General features: G+C 38.6%; 1 protein-coding gene across 7 annotated transcripts; it reads left to right on the forward strand.

Annotated features, from left to right (window-relative positions):
• Positions 1–16: 16 nt before the first annotated feature.
• recql (RecQ helicase-like) lies at positions 17–15,639 on the forward strand. Of its 7 annotated transcripts, none has more exons than XM_067529250.1 (17): positions 17–164; positions 284–339; positions 819–916; positions 1,325–1,552; positions 1,625–1,804; positions 1,943–2,049; positions 4,472–4,670; positions 4,807–4,973; positions 6,964–7,045; positions 7,164–7,312; positions 7,773–7,890; positions 8,261–8,399; positions 8,659–8,750; positions 8,858–9,074; positions 10,286–10,415; positions 13,098–13,236; positions 14,293–14,432. In XM_067529250.1, the coding sequence occupies exons 3-16, from the start codon at positions 892–894 to the stop codon at positions 13,200–13,202; spliced, it is 1,938 nt and encodes a 645-aa protein (XP_067385351.1). In that variant the 5' UTR covers positions 17–164; positions 284–339; positions 819–891; the 3' UTR covers positions 13,203–13,236; positions 14,293–14,432. The 7 variants fall into 7 exon arrangements, with proteins under 7 accessions (XP_067385351.1, XP_067385354.1, XP_067385357.1 ...); XM_067529253.1 differs by having other exon boundaries at positions 284–329; XM_067529252.1 differs by having other exon boundaries at positions 24–436.
• Positions 15,640–17,155: the final 1,516 nt, after the last annotated feature.

A 17,155-nucleotide genomic window follows, 5' to 3' on the forward strand; every position in this document is an offset into this window, starting at 1 on the left:
TCTTATTTCGTCTCTTGAATGCATCACGCTGACCGTCTGGGAAATTTTGTCCTGGGCATACTTTTGCAGGTAGCGCTAAACAGGATCCGCTCTGAACCGGGTCTTCTATTTTTTTTTTGTTTTCAGCACAGTTTGTATAAACTGTATATATGAAAATCGATGTGGTGAGTTGGAATTTGTTGGCAAACCTGACAGTCCCAACCAAGGACATAAAATTATCCTCATTGTTTAAACCCCCTTTGCTGGAGAGTATTTTTTCTGTCGATGTATTTTTTGTCTATAGCAACCTTGGAAAGGCTCTAACAAAAAAGACGGGGACCCAACCAGAGGTGCTGAGTGGTTAGTTTCTTTTCCAAAGTTTTGTTTCACATATAGTAATTTAGTCCACGAGAGAAAGAAACCGTTCCTTACTGGGGCACAATTTGCTACGAACAAGGTAATGAGTCGAGAGGAAGGGTATTGTGCTAAATACGATGCTCCAATTACAGCAATCTACAAGCTAACAGCTAGCTTAGCACTTAACTGGCTGTTCCTTGTGTAAGACAGGTCCTTTTATGTGGCTAAAGTAGGTGGCTGAACAAAACGAGTTACAAACGAGTATCCTGCATTATATCCATTAATTCTCTTACCAAATTATTGAATAAAACACAAAAAACAAGCAGACGTTAATCAGTTAAGTGAAAGTAATTGGTAGCTTCTCTTGTAAGACTAATACATTAATGACATTTTAATAAGAGGAATTTCTTAATTTTGAATTGTACAGTGTAATTACATGTTTAAAGTAACAGAGCTTTGATAGTTAACTTTTAATTGGACAGGGTATCTGAGACTCCTCACCATCTCTGACGATCTGAAGGTTGGCTCCTCTCAAAGCACAGCAGTCTGAGGAAAATGGATGGTGGCAGCAGAACTAATGGTTAGTCTTTTCTAGCAGCTAAGAAGCAAAGGACAGAAGATGTGAGGATATTTGTTTGCTTGCTTCATTTTTATTTCAATGAGAAATGAGCTAAATATTATTAATGGCTAGGCACCAGTTACAGGCATCTCTATGGTTGTTTTATATTGAAGAGAAGGTTGACATCATTGGAACAAACAGCAGATTACATTCCCGTGGCTCCAAAGGGACACTAGCAGAGGTAAAAAGAAGACAAGATCATTAGCTGGGGATATGAGCCTCAGATCATTACCTGTACATTTGAGACAGTTTCCCCCATATTAAAGTTATCAACTTACTATTCAGTGAGGAAAAAACGCTACACAGTAACTGATAACTGGCCTGGTTAAGCCTGCTGACAGAATCCCTAATGTGTTTGTTCCTCTTCAGATGTGCAAGTGGAGCTGGACTCAGTGGAGGCTGAGCTGGAGCTGCTGGAGCTGCAGATCGCAGAGCTTCTGCAGAAGCAATCTGAGCTGACATCTCATAAGAATGCACTGCTACAGCAATTGGAGCAGGCCTGTGGTGCTGCACAGCCGCCATCATCCTCATCCTCAAAGTCATCTGGACCTGATTCTGTAATGAGCGAGCAGAACTTGAAGCTCTATGATGGCACAGGTATACATGGCTACACAGAATAAATATTAGATTTAGAGTGTTGCCCTGTTTTAACCTTTGTATTTTGTGTAGATTTCCCATGGTCCAAAGACATTGAACAGCATCTGAAGGATTCATTCCATTTATCCAAGTTCAGACTGCTACAGCTGAGGGCCATCAACCTGACTATGTCCGGCAAAGATCTCTTCCTAGTGATGCCAACAGGGCGAGGAAAAAGCCTCTGCTACCAGCTGCCTGCAGTCTGCTCTAAGGGTAAATAAAACACACTGTTTTTAGCTAAACTCCTACTCAGAAACACATATACACTTTAATTAGATCATTCTGTTTGTTCTGTGTATTTGGGTATATTGTCTCCAGTCATAGTGTAAATGCACGGTGTGTGTGTGTCAGGTTTTACACTGGTTATCACCCCTTTGGTGTCTCTGATGGAGGACCAGATGATGTACCTGAAGTCAATCAATGTTTCAGCAGTTTTGATGAATGCATCCAGTAGCAAGGTAACATTTGATTCACTTATATCACATCAAATCACATTGGGATAGAGAGAATATTTTAGAATACAAAACACACCTTTCAGAATGTGTAAAACCAGCACAATCCAGCTAGATATATGTATGAAATTATATAATATTTGGTTATTTAGGTTTATGGGCTCTTTAAAGAATAAACCCTGTATTTACCTGGAATAGGACTTTAATAGTTCAGCAGTAAAACAAGGGGCATATACATTTACTTTAAAATTTGTGTGTGTGTGTGTGTATTTTATTACCCAAGAATATGGAGTCTTAGACTGTCCAGGGAGGGGAAAAAAATATAAAACTAACAAATATAAAACGAATTACTTATCTGTGTGCATGGATTACTTGACTATGGAAACAAATTGCAGATTTTATTTAGTATTTGGTGCTCTCGATTTATTGTTGTCTGTTTTTAATGCCAGACAGCCGCATTCAAGCTCCATCTCTTCTTCTTTTGCAGCTAAAAGCCCCTACATAATTATAATATACCGTAGTAGGCGATTAATTATGCCATCATTGTAATGTGATAGGTCAGTATGTAATGAAAAATTACCCCTTGTTTTAATAATGTTATTTTGGGTGAAAATGTAATAAAAATTTGATATAATGGGTCAAATACAACATCAGACGAGCAACAACATATAACTTTTTTCACTGTGCCATTATTTATTTAAGAAAAATGAAGTCCAAAAGAATAAATTGTGGGTAAAACTAAGTACCCCCTTATTGCTTCTAAAGGATTTAGGGGGGTAAGTTGCAGCCAGGTGCTTCAACAGCCTTTGATTTAGTGATCCTTAGCAGGTGTACAGACTACAAAGCAGAAGCTTTGGTAATTTGCTGCTTTGTATAATTTAGGTGTCTGTTAACACAATGACAAGAGGGAAAGAATTAAACAGGGTCTTAGAGAAACAATGGTTGCTGCACATCAATCTGGAAAGGGTTAAAAAAACTATTTCCAAACTATTTTTTACAAATGGAAAACACTTGTTGTCCCAGCACATTCACCTCAAGGTCAGACTAAGACGAGACTGTGGCCCAGTTATCGTACACCAATCCCTAGGTTGTTGGTTTGATCCCCGGCTTCTCCAGTCACATGACGTCCTTGAGCAAGACACTGAAGCCCAATTTAGTTCCATCGGTGTGTGCGTGATTGTGTGTGTGTGTGTGTGTGATTGTGAGTGTGAATGGGTGAATGAGAAAGCAGTATGAGGTGCTTTAAGTACCAATAGATAGAAAAGCGCTATATAAGTGCAGACCATCTACCATGCAATGCAAAGAAAAATACAAAAAAACCCTACAGACTTCACTGAGCATGTTAAATGTTATAGACCATGACCGCACAATTAGAAGAGTGAACAAGGATGGTTTGTTTGGAAGGGTACCAAGAGAAAGCATCTTCAGTCTAAAGAAAGAACCTGAAAGCATGGCTGATCCTTACAAAACTGCATCTGAATGCAACAGGACAGCCCAATTTAAATGCAATGGCAGGACTTTTAAGAGTGCTGTGCATAAGCAAATGGCCAAAAACCTTTACACTGAAACACAGTTGGGCCAAGAGTGGGCTAAAATTCCTCCACAATGATGTGAGAGATTGGTAAAGTCATACAGAAAATGATTACTTTAAGTTATTGCTGCTAAACATGGATTTACAAGCAATTGAATCATGGGGGGTACTAAGTATTGCCCACGTGCTTTTTTCTTTTTAGTTAAACTTTTGTTAAAAACTTATGCCATGGTAAAAAAAAGTTGCACGTTTTTCATGACCTGTTATGATTGAATGATTTTCGAATGATGTTTTTACACAAAAAAACACCAAAAATAAAGGAGGGGTACAAACTTTTGAGCACAACTGTACCATTACATCCTCATACATCCCATCGTCTGACAGCATAGTTTCAAAAAAATAATAACAATTAAATTTTGTATTTCAAAAGTATTCACATCCTATGCTGAGGCTCCAAATTGTGATCAGGTTTCCTTTAGATGTGTCTGAATATTGGCTGTAATACAGTCATTTTCTTCAATTAACTCCACACTTTAGGACAAAACCAGAATATGACATAATAATGTCTTGTGGTGAGGAATACATCAGGACAAGGCTATAAAACCTGTAGTTTAAAGAGCTTTTTAGAGCTGGCCCCTCAAAGATTAAATGAGAGGTTTCAATTTTTGATTTTTAATAAATTTGTCAAACTTTGTAAAAATGTTTGTACTTTGTTAGTATAGGCTGGGGTGTGTAGATTGATAGGCAAACTTTCACTTTTTTGATTTTTAAAATAATTTTCCCATTTTTGTGAAATATACAAAATTCAAGGGGTCCAAATAGTTTTTCAGTGGCATGCATGACATGGATATTTTAGTTTGTTATGTCTGCAAGTGTTAGCAATCATTTTTTTTGTAGGAGCACACAAAGACAGTCATGGCTGGAATGACAGATATGAAGGCTCCTTTTAAGCTGGTTTACGTAACTCCGGAGAAGATTGCAAAGAGCAAGCTGCTCATGTCTCGTCTGGAAAAAGCCTACAATGCCAGCCTGTTGAGTCGGATTGCTGTGGATGAAGTGCACTGTTGCAGTCAGTGGGGACACGACTTCAGACCAGGTTTTTTTCTAGGGCTAAAGGGTTTTTGATGAATATTTCTTCTAAAAGAACCCAACTAATTGCCTTTAACTCAGTTTTTAAATTCTTGGTTTCTGTTAAAAAAAGGAACTGTGTGTGTGTGTTTGTTTCTGTGTAGATTATAAGCTGCTGGGTATTCTGAAGAGGCAGTTCCCCAAAGTCCCACTGCTTGGCCTCACAGCCACAGCAACCAGCAGTGTCCTCAAGGACTGTGAGAAGATCCTGTGTGTGCCACAGCCAATCACAATCACAGCCTCCTTTAACCGAACCAATCTCTACTACGAGGTGGTAACCATGGCAACTATGCACTTACACATCTTTTAGCAAACTTTTTTACCACTACATTAATAAGAGAAGCGTTCCTGTTGGCTTCTGCTCCTCCCCCGCCTGCAGACAAGGAAGACAAGGTTGAGGAAGATAGTTTAAGATACACAGTTTAACTGCAATGCTGCTAAACATAGGGATGTGGCCTTGGCAAAAGCAAACCACAATTGTGGTTCGTGGCGTCAGAGCGAAACACATGTAAAGTCACATAAACTGTTTGGACATGTTTTGGTTTTAAAGGAGAGGAGTTTTGTGTTTGATGCAGAGAGGTTGCTTGGGGTAGAGCGAGAGGAAAAGAGAGATAGGATTAAGTTGGTGGTTAAAAAAAAAATAAGAAAGTAGACAGAATTAATAACAAAATGGTTGATTGGTTCACGCCAGCACGTTGCATTGAAAAGTAAAGTAGAAAATAGCTATATAGGTGCAGATTATTTACCATATTACCTGCCAACTCACCTGTCTAACCTCCTTTTGTAAAACTTGTAAATTGCTGGTGGTGCGGTATTTGGTTCATTACTGCAGATAGCTACAGTGCATCCAGAAAGTGCGACTGTGACACAGTAGAGTGGTTGTCCACCAATCCACCAGTTGCTGGTTCGATCCCTGGCTGCTCCAGTCATGTGTTGATGTGTCCTTGAGCAAGATACTGAACCTCAACTAAGTTGCTCCTGGTGAGCGTTGTCCAGCTGCATAGCTCCCCCCATCGGTGTGAGTGCGTGTTTGTGAGATTGTGAGTGCCAATGGGTGAATGAGAAGCAAGGTAAAGTGCTTTGATTAGGAATAGGTAGAAAAGTACCATATAAGTGCAGATCATTTACCATTTATTCACAGAACATAACTTTTTCCAATTTTTTTTATGTGACAGCCTTTTTCTAAAGTGGATTAAATTCATTATTTTCCTCAAAATTCTACAATCAATACCCCATAATGACAATGTGAAAGAAGTTTTTTTGAAATCTTAGCAAATGTATAAAAAAATAAAAAACATCACACATATATAAGTATATTGTCATTGCCATGACACTCAAAATTGAGCATCCTGTTTCCCCTGATCATCCTTGAAATGTTTCTACAACTTGACTGAAGTCTACCTGTGGGAAATTCAGTTGATTGGACATAATTTGGAAAGGAATACACCTGTAAGTAAGGTCTCACATTTACCAGTGCATGTCTGTGTGTAGACCTCCAAGACAGGATTGTATCTAGGCACAGATCTGGTGAAGGGTACGGAAGAATTTCTGCAGCATTGAAGGTTCCAAGAAACACTGTGGCCTCCATCATCTGTAAGTTGAAGAGAAATTTGAAAATGGCTGCAGACTGACACTCCCCATCCATTCTGGTGGAGCTTGTCCAAAATCGTTTTGCCAAGTTTGTAGCATTATACATAAGAAGACCTAAGACTGTAAAGGGTCCTAAAGTGCTACATTAAGCAAAGGCGTTGAATACAATAGGGGGCGACTGTGGCACCGGAAGGTATAGCGGTCGTCCACCAATCTTGCAGTTGTTGGTTCGATCCCCAGCTCCTCCGGTCACTCAAAGTGTCCTTGAGCGAGATCCTGAACCCCAACTTAGATGGTCCTGGTGAATGTTGCTCCCCCGTCAGCGTGTGAATGTGTGTGTAATTGTGAGTGCGAATAGATAAATAAGAAGCAGTGTAAACCACTTCAGGTGCCAATAGGTATTTTTGTAAATTTGCAAAGATTTCAAACAAACTTCTTTCATTTTGTCATTATGAGGTATTGCTCGTAGAACTTTGAGGAAAAATTTTAATCAAATCCATTTTGGAATAAGACTAAAATAACACAAAAAGTTAAGTGTTGTGAATATTTTTTGGGATGCACTGTATAAACATGTCTTTACACAGAATACTTCCATCTATTGACACTAACTTAAGTGACAAAAAGAACAAAAAGATAGCGTGACTTATAATATTGTTTTATTTTTTTTTTAGGTTAGAATTAAAGATTCTGACAGTAATGTATCATTAAGTGACATCGCCTCTCTGATTACAAGCCGATACAAGGACCAGTCAGGTACTGCAGTGTTTGCATGTATAAGGCATTTCATAAAGGCTAATATACTCAAGTCAAAGATTTTAAGATTTGAACTGTAAATAGTCTGTTTTTATTTTTTATTTTTTATATCCTACAGGCATCGTGTATGTGTTCTCTCAGAAAGATGCAGAGTTGGTATCAGCTGAGCTCCAAAAGAGAGACATCCATGCCTATCCCTACCACGCTAACATGAACCCTGAAGATAAGTCTCGGATTCACCGGAAGTGGGCCTCCAACAAAATCAAGGTATTTGCATATGATGTACATTACTTTTTTTTATCTGGGGTGTGTGTGTGTGTTGGGGAGTTGTTGGGTTTTCTCTATAAATCTCTACATAACTCTTGACAAGGGGCTTGTAAATGGCCACTTATGTAGTACTTTCAGCCAAAGCACTTTACAATGTTGTTTGTTATTCCCGTACACATTTACTTACCATCGGTGGTGGCTGCCATGCAAAGGGGCTCACCCGACCCAAAAGTAGTAAATTTAGGGTTGAGTGTTTAGCCCAAGGACACTTCGACATGTAGCCAGGAGGGACAACGAATCAATCCACTGACCCTGTGGTCCATGGAGGACTGCCTTACCAACTAATGATTACATTAGTGTACTACACAGATTTATTTTAAACATCATTCAGAAACTACAAAATTGGAAATTCAGTTATAGGTGTCATATTTTAACACATAATTCTTTGAAATTGGTCCAGGTGGTGGTAGCTACTGTTGCATTTGGGATGGGCATCGACAAGTTTGATGTCAGGTTTGTCATCCACCACACCATCAGCAAATCCATCGAGAACTACTACCAAGAGAGTGGACGTGCAGGTAAATGGTAAATGATCTGCACTTATATAGCGCTTTTCTACCTACTGGCACTCAAAGCACTTTACACTGCTTCTTATTCACATTCACATTCACATTTACAAACCGATGGGGGAGCTGCTATGCAGCTGGCCAACATTCATCATTGGGGTTCAGTGTCTTGCTCAAGGACAGTTCGACATGTGACTGGAGGAGCCAGGGATTGAACCAACAACTGTGAGATTGGTAACTCTGCAGTGGACAACCGCTCTCCTGCGCCACAGTCACCTCCACACTACACACTGTTTCTAACCTATCAGGGCCAACATGCTGGTGTTTGCTACTCTATTATTTTTTGAATACATCTCATTATAAACCTTCTCTGTGTGTGCAGGTCGAGATGACAATCCAGCAGACTGCATCGTCTACTTTGCCTTTTCTGATATATTCAGGATCAGCACCATGGTAGTGATGGAGAATGTTGGTCAACAGAAACTGCTGCAAATGGTCGACTATTGCCAAAATGTTGACAGGTACTGCCAGCACTCAAACACACGCACACACTTTTTTAATAAATACATATATGAATGGACATTGTGTACTAAATACTTAAAAGTATTCTAAAAACACTTTTCCATTTATGTATCCTCAAACACATGCACGCTCGTACTTGTGTGTGTGTGTGTGTGTGTTTGTGTGTTTGTGTATACATACTTGCATATGAAAGATGAACACGTGTTAACTATTGACTCTCACAGCAGCATCTAAATTTCTCATGTTTGATGCGTGAAGGTGTCGGAGATCTCTGATGGCTGTTCATTTTGATGAAGTATGGGACGATAAAGGATGCAACCAGATGTGTGATAATTGTCGCTATGCAAAAGGTGTGTGTTTGATACTGTATATTTTAATCAACAGCCAAGAACCAGGCTTGCATGTATGACATTAACTGTCAGCTTTGTTGATGATAATCTTATCTCTACTTCTACAGACTACTCCAATGTGGACATTACCCAGCATGCCAGGCAGGTGGTCCAGATTGTAGAGCTGGCATCATCCATGGATGAGAAGCTAACTCCTCTAAAGCTGGTGGAGACGTGGATGGGGAAAGGTCCAGCCAAGCGCAGGAAGATGATTCAGACCACAACACTGTCTCGGCTCGAGGCTGAAACTGTGATTGTCCAGCTGCTGTTGCAAGGATACCTCAGGTGTTGTCTCTGTTCATATTGTTAGAAACTATGCAAGAAGTTATTTGTGGATTATCAAATATATGTTTATTTCCTAGAAGACCTATCTTTGCTTTGATATAACGACCAACTAGTTCTGTGTAATAAGCAGCTGACAGTGTAATGAAATGAAAAACAGGATACTTATCTGGTGATTTTTAGGTTTATTCATAATGCTAATAATCTGGAAATTACAAACATAAGTACAAGTGTCTGTACACCGTCGTAATTCAGCAGTTTGTAGTAGATAAATCTGGTGCAGGCTTATTTAGTTGTGTAACAACTAATTAAGCCTGCACCACGATAATAATAATTGGGGTTCTAGCAGCTTTTGTATTTTCTTTCTTTCTATAAAAATGGTGTGTAGTGGATGATGGATACAAACAGAAATAAAATTAATGAATACATATTTACCAGTAACAGAATATGGTCAGAGTCTTATGCAAAATAATCAGTAATAACATTACCCTGCTAGTCAGCTGAGAACACAACAGCATGTATTGGCGACTGTGGCGCAGGAAGATAGAGCGGTTGTCCATCAATCTTGGAGTTGTTGGTTCAAACCAGCTTCTCCGGTCATATGTCCAAAGAACACTGAACCCCAACTTTCAGTGTTGTTCCCGGTGAGCATTGGCCAGCTGCATGGCAGCTCCCCCATCGATGTAGGAGTGTGCGTGTGATTGTGAGTGCGAATGGGTGAATGACAAGCAGTGTAAAGTACTTTGAGTGGCAATAGGTAGAAAAGCTTTATATACTGTAAGTGCAGACCATTTACTATGTAGCCAGATTTTGTATGACACCATATCATCTAAACCACAGCCATCTCTAAGTTAAAAATGTTAGTAACGAAATATTTGATTATTTAATAATAATTTTACAACTCTTTAGTCTCCCCACAAAAAAACAGGAAGAAGGAACTAATATGCTACTGGCAGTGTCTGGGCAGATTAATTCTTATTAAATGCTGCCATCCTGTGACCAAAATTTGTAATGACATTGTAGGCCTCCAGCAGCAATGTATCATTTATTATTAGGAGAACTTTTAAAAATATTTTACCACTTAACCACACAGCTACATATATTATACATGTTTTGTATGAGCTCCTTATTTATTTTATTTTATATATATATATATATATATATTTAACTGTGTACTGTCTGCTCTTTTGATCTTGTATTTGTAATGACATCAGTGAGGATTTCAGCTTCACGCCATACACCACCTACTTCTACATGAAGTTGGGTCGTAAAGCTTCCTTTCTAAAGAACCAGAGTCACACACTCAGAATGAAGATGAGAACAAAAGAGACTGGCACTGCAAAGGTGAGTAGAACCTGACAACATTAATCTATCACAACTGTGTCAAACAGATACTCCTCTGTATCTACCAAGTTCTGCATCTTTATGTATGTGTTGTCTAGTATACAAGCCCTGTTTCTAGAAAAGGTTGGCATCTCTTCTAAAATACAACGCAAATTAATGTCCAAAGGTTCTGTGTGCTAAAGATGACAAAGATTATCCAGACTGAATCTTTATCTATCTGAAATGATTTTCAGGACATGACTGTCATGGCAGCATTAGGCTTTCAATTAGTTGTTAGAATGAGTTTTTTTTTAATAAAAATATAATCATTTGTGTAATGCATTTTAATAATTAATGAACATTAACACCAAGAATTTGGTGAATACAGTTTAATTTTTTTGCAATTTTCAAGCTCAAATTATTGATTATTTTAATGGTGCTAAAAGTTTTGAATTGTCTTTTACTTTGTCAAGGCCTCTTAACTTCCTGTTATTGATCATGATAGATTACAGTTGCCATCATAAAAAAAGATTTGTTTGACAATGCTCATTGGATTGGCCAACACACAATGTAATAGTCGAAGGAGCTTAGGTCAGATCTGAGAAAGAGGATGGTAGATTTCCACAAGTCCAGGAATGTCTTTTGGAGCCATTTGTAAACAGCTGCAGACTCCAAGATCATCAGTTCAAATAATTGTACATAAATGCAAATTACTGAGAGAAACTATCATGGCATAGGTCTGTCATGACCTGGAATCTGCTGGAATACTAGTGTCATGTTCTTTACTCAGTGAAGATTTATATTGCCGTGGACTAAAAGATTATGTCTAAGAAAGAAGCTTCTGTTATAAAATCAACACCTTAAACTCAAACTGTTCATACGTATAACTAGAGTTCTGCCAAAACCTTGTTGATAGTTACCAAACATTTCTACAAAAAGTGAAACTTGCTAAGGGGTACAGTTTTGACTCTGAATGTTTAATTTTGAACCTGTGTTAATATTTTTGTTTTTTTTTTCATAGATGTATTTTGTACAGACACTTCAGTAAAAATAAAGTTAATATAAAAAATGTAAAGCTCAATCTTGCCAGGACAGTCATGTCTCTGTTGAGTGTATGTATTTACTTTTATTTGCAACTATACAGAAGAGCCACGAAGATCGCAAATATTATTTTCAATTCAATTCAATTCAATTTATTTATATAGCGCCAATTCACAACAAAGTCATCTCAGGGCACTTTACAGAATAAAGTCAATATTATGAAGATGTATAAAGAGAACCCAACAATTCCCCCAAAGCAAGCCATAGGCAACAGTGGAGAGGAAAAACTCCCTTTAACGGAAGAAACCTCCAGCAGAACCAGGCTCAGGGTGAACGGCCATCTGCCTCGACCGGTTGGGGTGAGTGGAAAGGGGAGAGAGAAAAGAACAGAGCAACAAAAAGCAACAACAAAATATCGGGCAGATTGGTAGGACCAGTAGCTGCACGCTGGAAGACACACAGCTTCAAAGCCAGGGACACCTGCAGTAAGGGACAGAGAGAGGGAGACAGAGAAGGACAAAGACAACTACGGGAGAGAACACACAGTTAATGACATACAGTGGTGACAATTGCGGGGTGAGAGGAGAGATGGTCAAGAGGAGGAAAGGAGCTCAGTGCATTGGGGGGGGTGGGTCCCCCAGCAGTCTAAGTCTATAGCAGCATAACTATAACTAACTATATGCTTGATTAAAAAGGAAGGTTTTAAGCCTAGACTTAAAAGTAGAGAGGGTGTCTGCTTCCCGAATCTGAACTGGGAGGTGGTTCCCAAGGAGAGGAGCTTGATAGCTAAAGGCTCTACCTCCCATTTCTCTTTGGAAATTCTGGGAACCACAAGTAGGCCCGCATTCTGAGAGCGAATTGGTCTACTGGGATGATATGGTGCTATGAGGTCTTTTATATATGATGGAGCCTGACTGTTCAGAGACTGTTCATTTTGCCAGTAGATGTTTGGCTTTTGTCTTTAGTGCTGTATAGTACATTAATGTGACTTCTTCCAGTACTTTCTCCAATTCTCTTCTTAACTAGTTTATTCTTCTTCCATTATGTGGCTGATGGGTTTTTTGAATTTAAAATACTCTCACATAATTAGTACCAAAAATCCATGAAGGTAAGTCAGTAGTGCACTTTAGTGTGTACACTGATAATTCAAACTGTTCAGTAGAGTATGTTCTCCACATAGTGGTGACTAAATTTTTAAAGTATATTCTAGATCTGTAATTTGAACATTGCTCACATTGCCACCTTTAACTTGATTAATCCAAAAAAAACATTGTAGTCCAAATAGTTTACTTTGCATTGAATGCTGCACCTTTATGGGGTATAGAAGATTAATTTGTAGATTGAGTTTTAAAAACTTATGTTTAGACAATACATAGACAATTAACAAAATGTGAACTGAATCTGATCCGCTTTCTAGTATCCAGTCCCTTCTGGTTTAGAAAGTGATCTCAGAAAACAGTGATTGAACAGAAAAGTTAGCTCAAGTCTTGTGGATGTTTTATGTTTTATGCCATCCCCAGCCACTGTGATGACAAAATGGAACATACTCTAGGTTCTTTTCCAGATCTTATCATCCCACATCCTCCCCTCTAGTGTTTCTTCGTCAGCTCCTTGTACTATATGTCTGACCCTAAGGTAAAGACTGTTGTTAATAACCTGCAGGTAAGAACTGTGAGTGGCCAGGGCAAAACCAAAGAAGGAAAGGGATCCGTTCAAAGTGCTGGAGATGCCCCTGTGCGCAAGAAAATCAAGACAGACCTCCCCTAGCCCCCACACCCCGACCAGAAGACAAGCTGACAAAGTACAGTGTATCATTCTTTATTATGCTCACTATTGCTGCTGGCATACCTATACTTGCTTACCAATATATGCTTCACTGTAAGATCAGATTGGCTGGGTGGTAGAGGAAAGGTAAAAATTAAGAAACTAGTTTCATCTAAAAAAAATGTGTTAGTTGTAAAGAAATAAGCATATCATTTTTCTTCTTGTACCAGGAGGCTTGGGTGGTGATGGAAGTTTTTTGCAAAACCTGTAGTTTTGCTTATTGATGGGTTAATTTAAATCAGCCACGTGTTCCTAGTGACATTTGTTACCAGGAGTCTTACAGACTGTGACACAAAACCCAATGATCAGTCATCTGGGACTAGTCAGATTACCCCCAAATCATTTTTTTAAAAGCTAATTTAGTATGCTGAATTGGCGTTGGTAAGAGAGACCACTCTAATTGGGTGTTCAGTTTAACAAATCACTGCACAAGAACAGACAATGATGCTAACCGCAATAATTCCATTTTAACTTCTTATCAAACAGATTCATGGTTTGAAATGGTTATGTGTCTGTATTGACTGAGAGTGGTGTGAAAATAGTAAACTAAGGCATGTTGGCTTAGTGTACTACTGCCTTAAAGATGCTAGTTGTTTGAAAACCTAGAGGAATTCAACTAAAACATACTACACACTGGATTACATGATCTGTAGTACCTAATTTATTGCAGCTGGAATAGATGTTTTTGTATAAAAACCTTTATTGAATATGATTTCTTAAATCTGATTCTGACTTTTGACATTTGTAAAACTTTAGTATCACTCATGCCTGTTGCTCATCATTTCTGGTGCCAGTTTCCATAATCAGGAGCATTCAGCCACTAACCTTTACTAACCTTTTACCAATTTATTCTTATTACTGTGAGAGGTAGAATGAATATTGTTTTCCACCATTTCCTTTACCATGAGGACAATAATAAAAGAGCACTACGGCTGTTATATTTCCACCACATTTATTAGCACCCCCAAAAGGTGATTCCAGGATGAATGAATGCTTCTTTTATGTTAACTAACTCTGTTTTTTATGGTTCCAGAGCACATCAGCTGTAAAAGCCAATGATGACAAGATCGATATAACATTTGAACCCATTGTCCTGGAAAACAGCTGTCTTGCACAACGTAAACAGAAACAAACTAAAAACATATCTGCGAAACAAGAACTGAAAAAAGTCAGTCGGACAGACAAACAAGCAGATAGGCAAAAAAAGCTGACCGACAGATGTGGAGAAGAGGACAAAAGAGGATCCATTATGTCTCCGCATGTTTTTGAAGTTGATGTTAAAATTAAAATTGAAATTAATATAATAGGCAATTCAGGTGTTAGCAATGGTCAGAAAACACCATTACATCCAGTTAAACCTTGCTCCAAAAGGAAATCCAACACTGTTCAGAGAGTGAGGCAAAAACCCTCTGCTAATGACACACCCTCCTTCACTGCCTCCAGCTCCCCATCTCAGGTTTCTATAATCTCTGACACTGCAGCTGAAGAGCTCTGTGACCTGAGGAATTACTACAGCAAAGAGCTGAGGAGAATAAACTACATTTCCCATGAATACCTGGGGCAGCCAAGAGAGCCAGGAGTGCTGGCGTGCATCAGGGAGCCTTTGAGGACTCTCCGTCTACCTCGCAGAATAAAAATTGCCCGCAGCCTGTGGACCCGAGTCAGAAGCAGGCACAAAATGGGACAAGCTGATTTCTCAGGGCTGTGATACACCATGCAAAAGACCTGTTACTACAGATAAAGTTTACCATTTTCACATAACTGCGGCTCACAAAAGATGGCTTATAGCTATTTCTTGTCGAGATTAAGCATTTAGAAGTTAATACCAAATCGCTAAACAGCCAATCTGAGTAAGTAGTATCTGAGTTAGGACAGATGCAGATTCAATATGTCAAAACAGCTTAAAGAGCCACCAACAGGGGTCAGATGGGGGTCTAACTAGCTTAGTCATCACATCTCAAAACGAACGGAATGACAAAAACAAAAACTGACAGATGCTCAACTACAGCCCGACATGGACAAATAGTGTTGTGTGTGTGTTGACTTGGTCTGTCATAGCCTTTAGTCTGAAGTTTCGTTTCATTGGAGCTTATGTAAAAGGGACTGTTAAGATCAGCTATTGTTATATTTGAATCATATGTTTTTATTTGTTTTCCCAGGTAAAGAAGCCACCATGAGTATGAAAATGTTCTACTTCAGTCATCCCTGTAATCTAAAAAGTTTCTTTACAGCTGCAAACGCAAATTGGGATTTCTGTGGAAAGTTATTTAATATAGATTACGCTTTCGATGATGTAATGAGGATTTGTTGAAATGCAGTGTAAATGGTGAGTTGCAATTATGTTGATACTGAACATATCAATAAAATGTTACCAGATGTATTTTTTCCTGTAGCACATTCAGTTTTGTTTTCCATCACACTATGAATTGTTGCACTGCAACCTCCAGTCTGAGTGCAGCATTATTAAATTTTTAATGGACATGTTTCTGTACGCACAGCAGCTCGCTAGGATAACAGAAAGATCAACACTTAATAGAGAAAAAGTCACTTCATACACATGTTCAGAAAATACACATCCATCCTTTTTCTAATCCTAACCAAAATGACTCTTTTGCCTGGAGCTAACAACACACTTTAAAAAAAAAGAAAAAAAATTATGAATTCTGTTTATCAAAATGTAGGTTTTTGGAAGCTGGGCTTGCTACAATATTAAACTCCTCGTATGTTTATATTTGTAACGCTGTATCAAATTTCACTCAGACAAAAACATACTCCAGGTTCTAACTTCAGCTTGGTCTCATGTGAAACTTAACTGTGCCTTTAAGCTAAATTAAATTGGCATCTTTCGTAGTTAAGTATATTTAAGAGAAATGTTATTATTATTATTATTATTATTAATTAATGTAATTATTAATTTATTCCCATACATTGTGGCAGTTTAGGGATATCTGGCTGACTTCATATCCACGTTTTGAATACCTTTCCTTTCATTGTTGCTCATACTCTATCAAACAATACACCTGACACTTTAATCAACACAATTCTGTGACCTCACCCTTCAACCGAGATTCCTGTCTAACCTCATCTGTCAGCCTGTCCATCACCAGAGCAAACAAGAAGGGGCTCAGAGCTGATCCTTGATGCAGACCCACCTCCACCTTGAACTCCTCTGTCACACCTACAGCACCTCACCACGGTCGTACAGCTCTCATACATGTCCTGCACCACTCTAACATACTTCTCTGCCACTCAAGACGTCCTCACAGCTCCTCTCTCTGCACCCTGTCATATGCTTTCTCTAAATTTACGAAGACAACAATGCAACTCCTTATGACATCCTCTGTACTAGTCATCCTTAAAGCAAATACTGCATCTGTTGTACTCTTTCTAGGCATGAAATGTTGGTGATGTAGTGGGCAGAAACAAGCATATTTGCTCATTCGGCCTGAAAATGCTTTTAAGCGCATAAAAACTTACACTCTTGATTTCTGGCTAAATAAAAGCTGTTGCAATGATATTTCCATGCTGAACTGAGTTGTTCTGGGTCAAACATGAAGGCAAACCCACTTTCCCTTCAGTATTTTGCTGCAATTGGCAGAAACAAGCATATTTGCTCATTCGGCCTGAAAATGCTTTTAAGCGCATAAAAACTTACACTCTTGATTTCTGGCTAAATAAAAGCTGTTGCAATGATATTTCCATGCTGAACTGAGTTGTTCTGGGTCAAATATGAAGGCAAACCCACTTTCCCTTCAGTATTTTGCTGCAAATGGCAGAAATCAGCTCAATTGGCCTGAAAATGCTTTTAAGCGCATAAAAACTTACACTCTTGATTTCTGGCTAAATAAAAGCTGTTGCAATGATATTTCCATGCTGAACTGAGTTGTTCTGGGTCA

Source organism: Channa argus, chromosome 14 (assembly GCF_033026475.1).
Source record: "Channa argus isolate prfri chromosome 14, Channa argus male v1.0, whole genome shotgun sequence".
NCBI classification, from domain to species: Eukaryota; Metazoa; Chordata; class Actinopteri; order Anabantiformes; family Channidae; genus Channa; species Channa argus.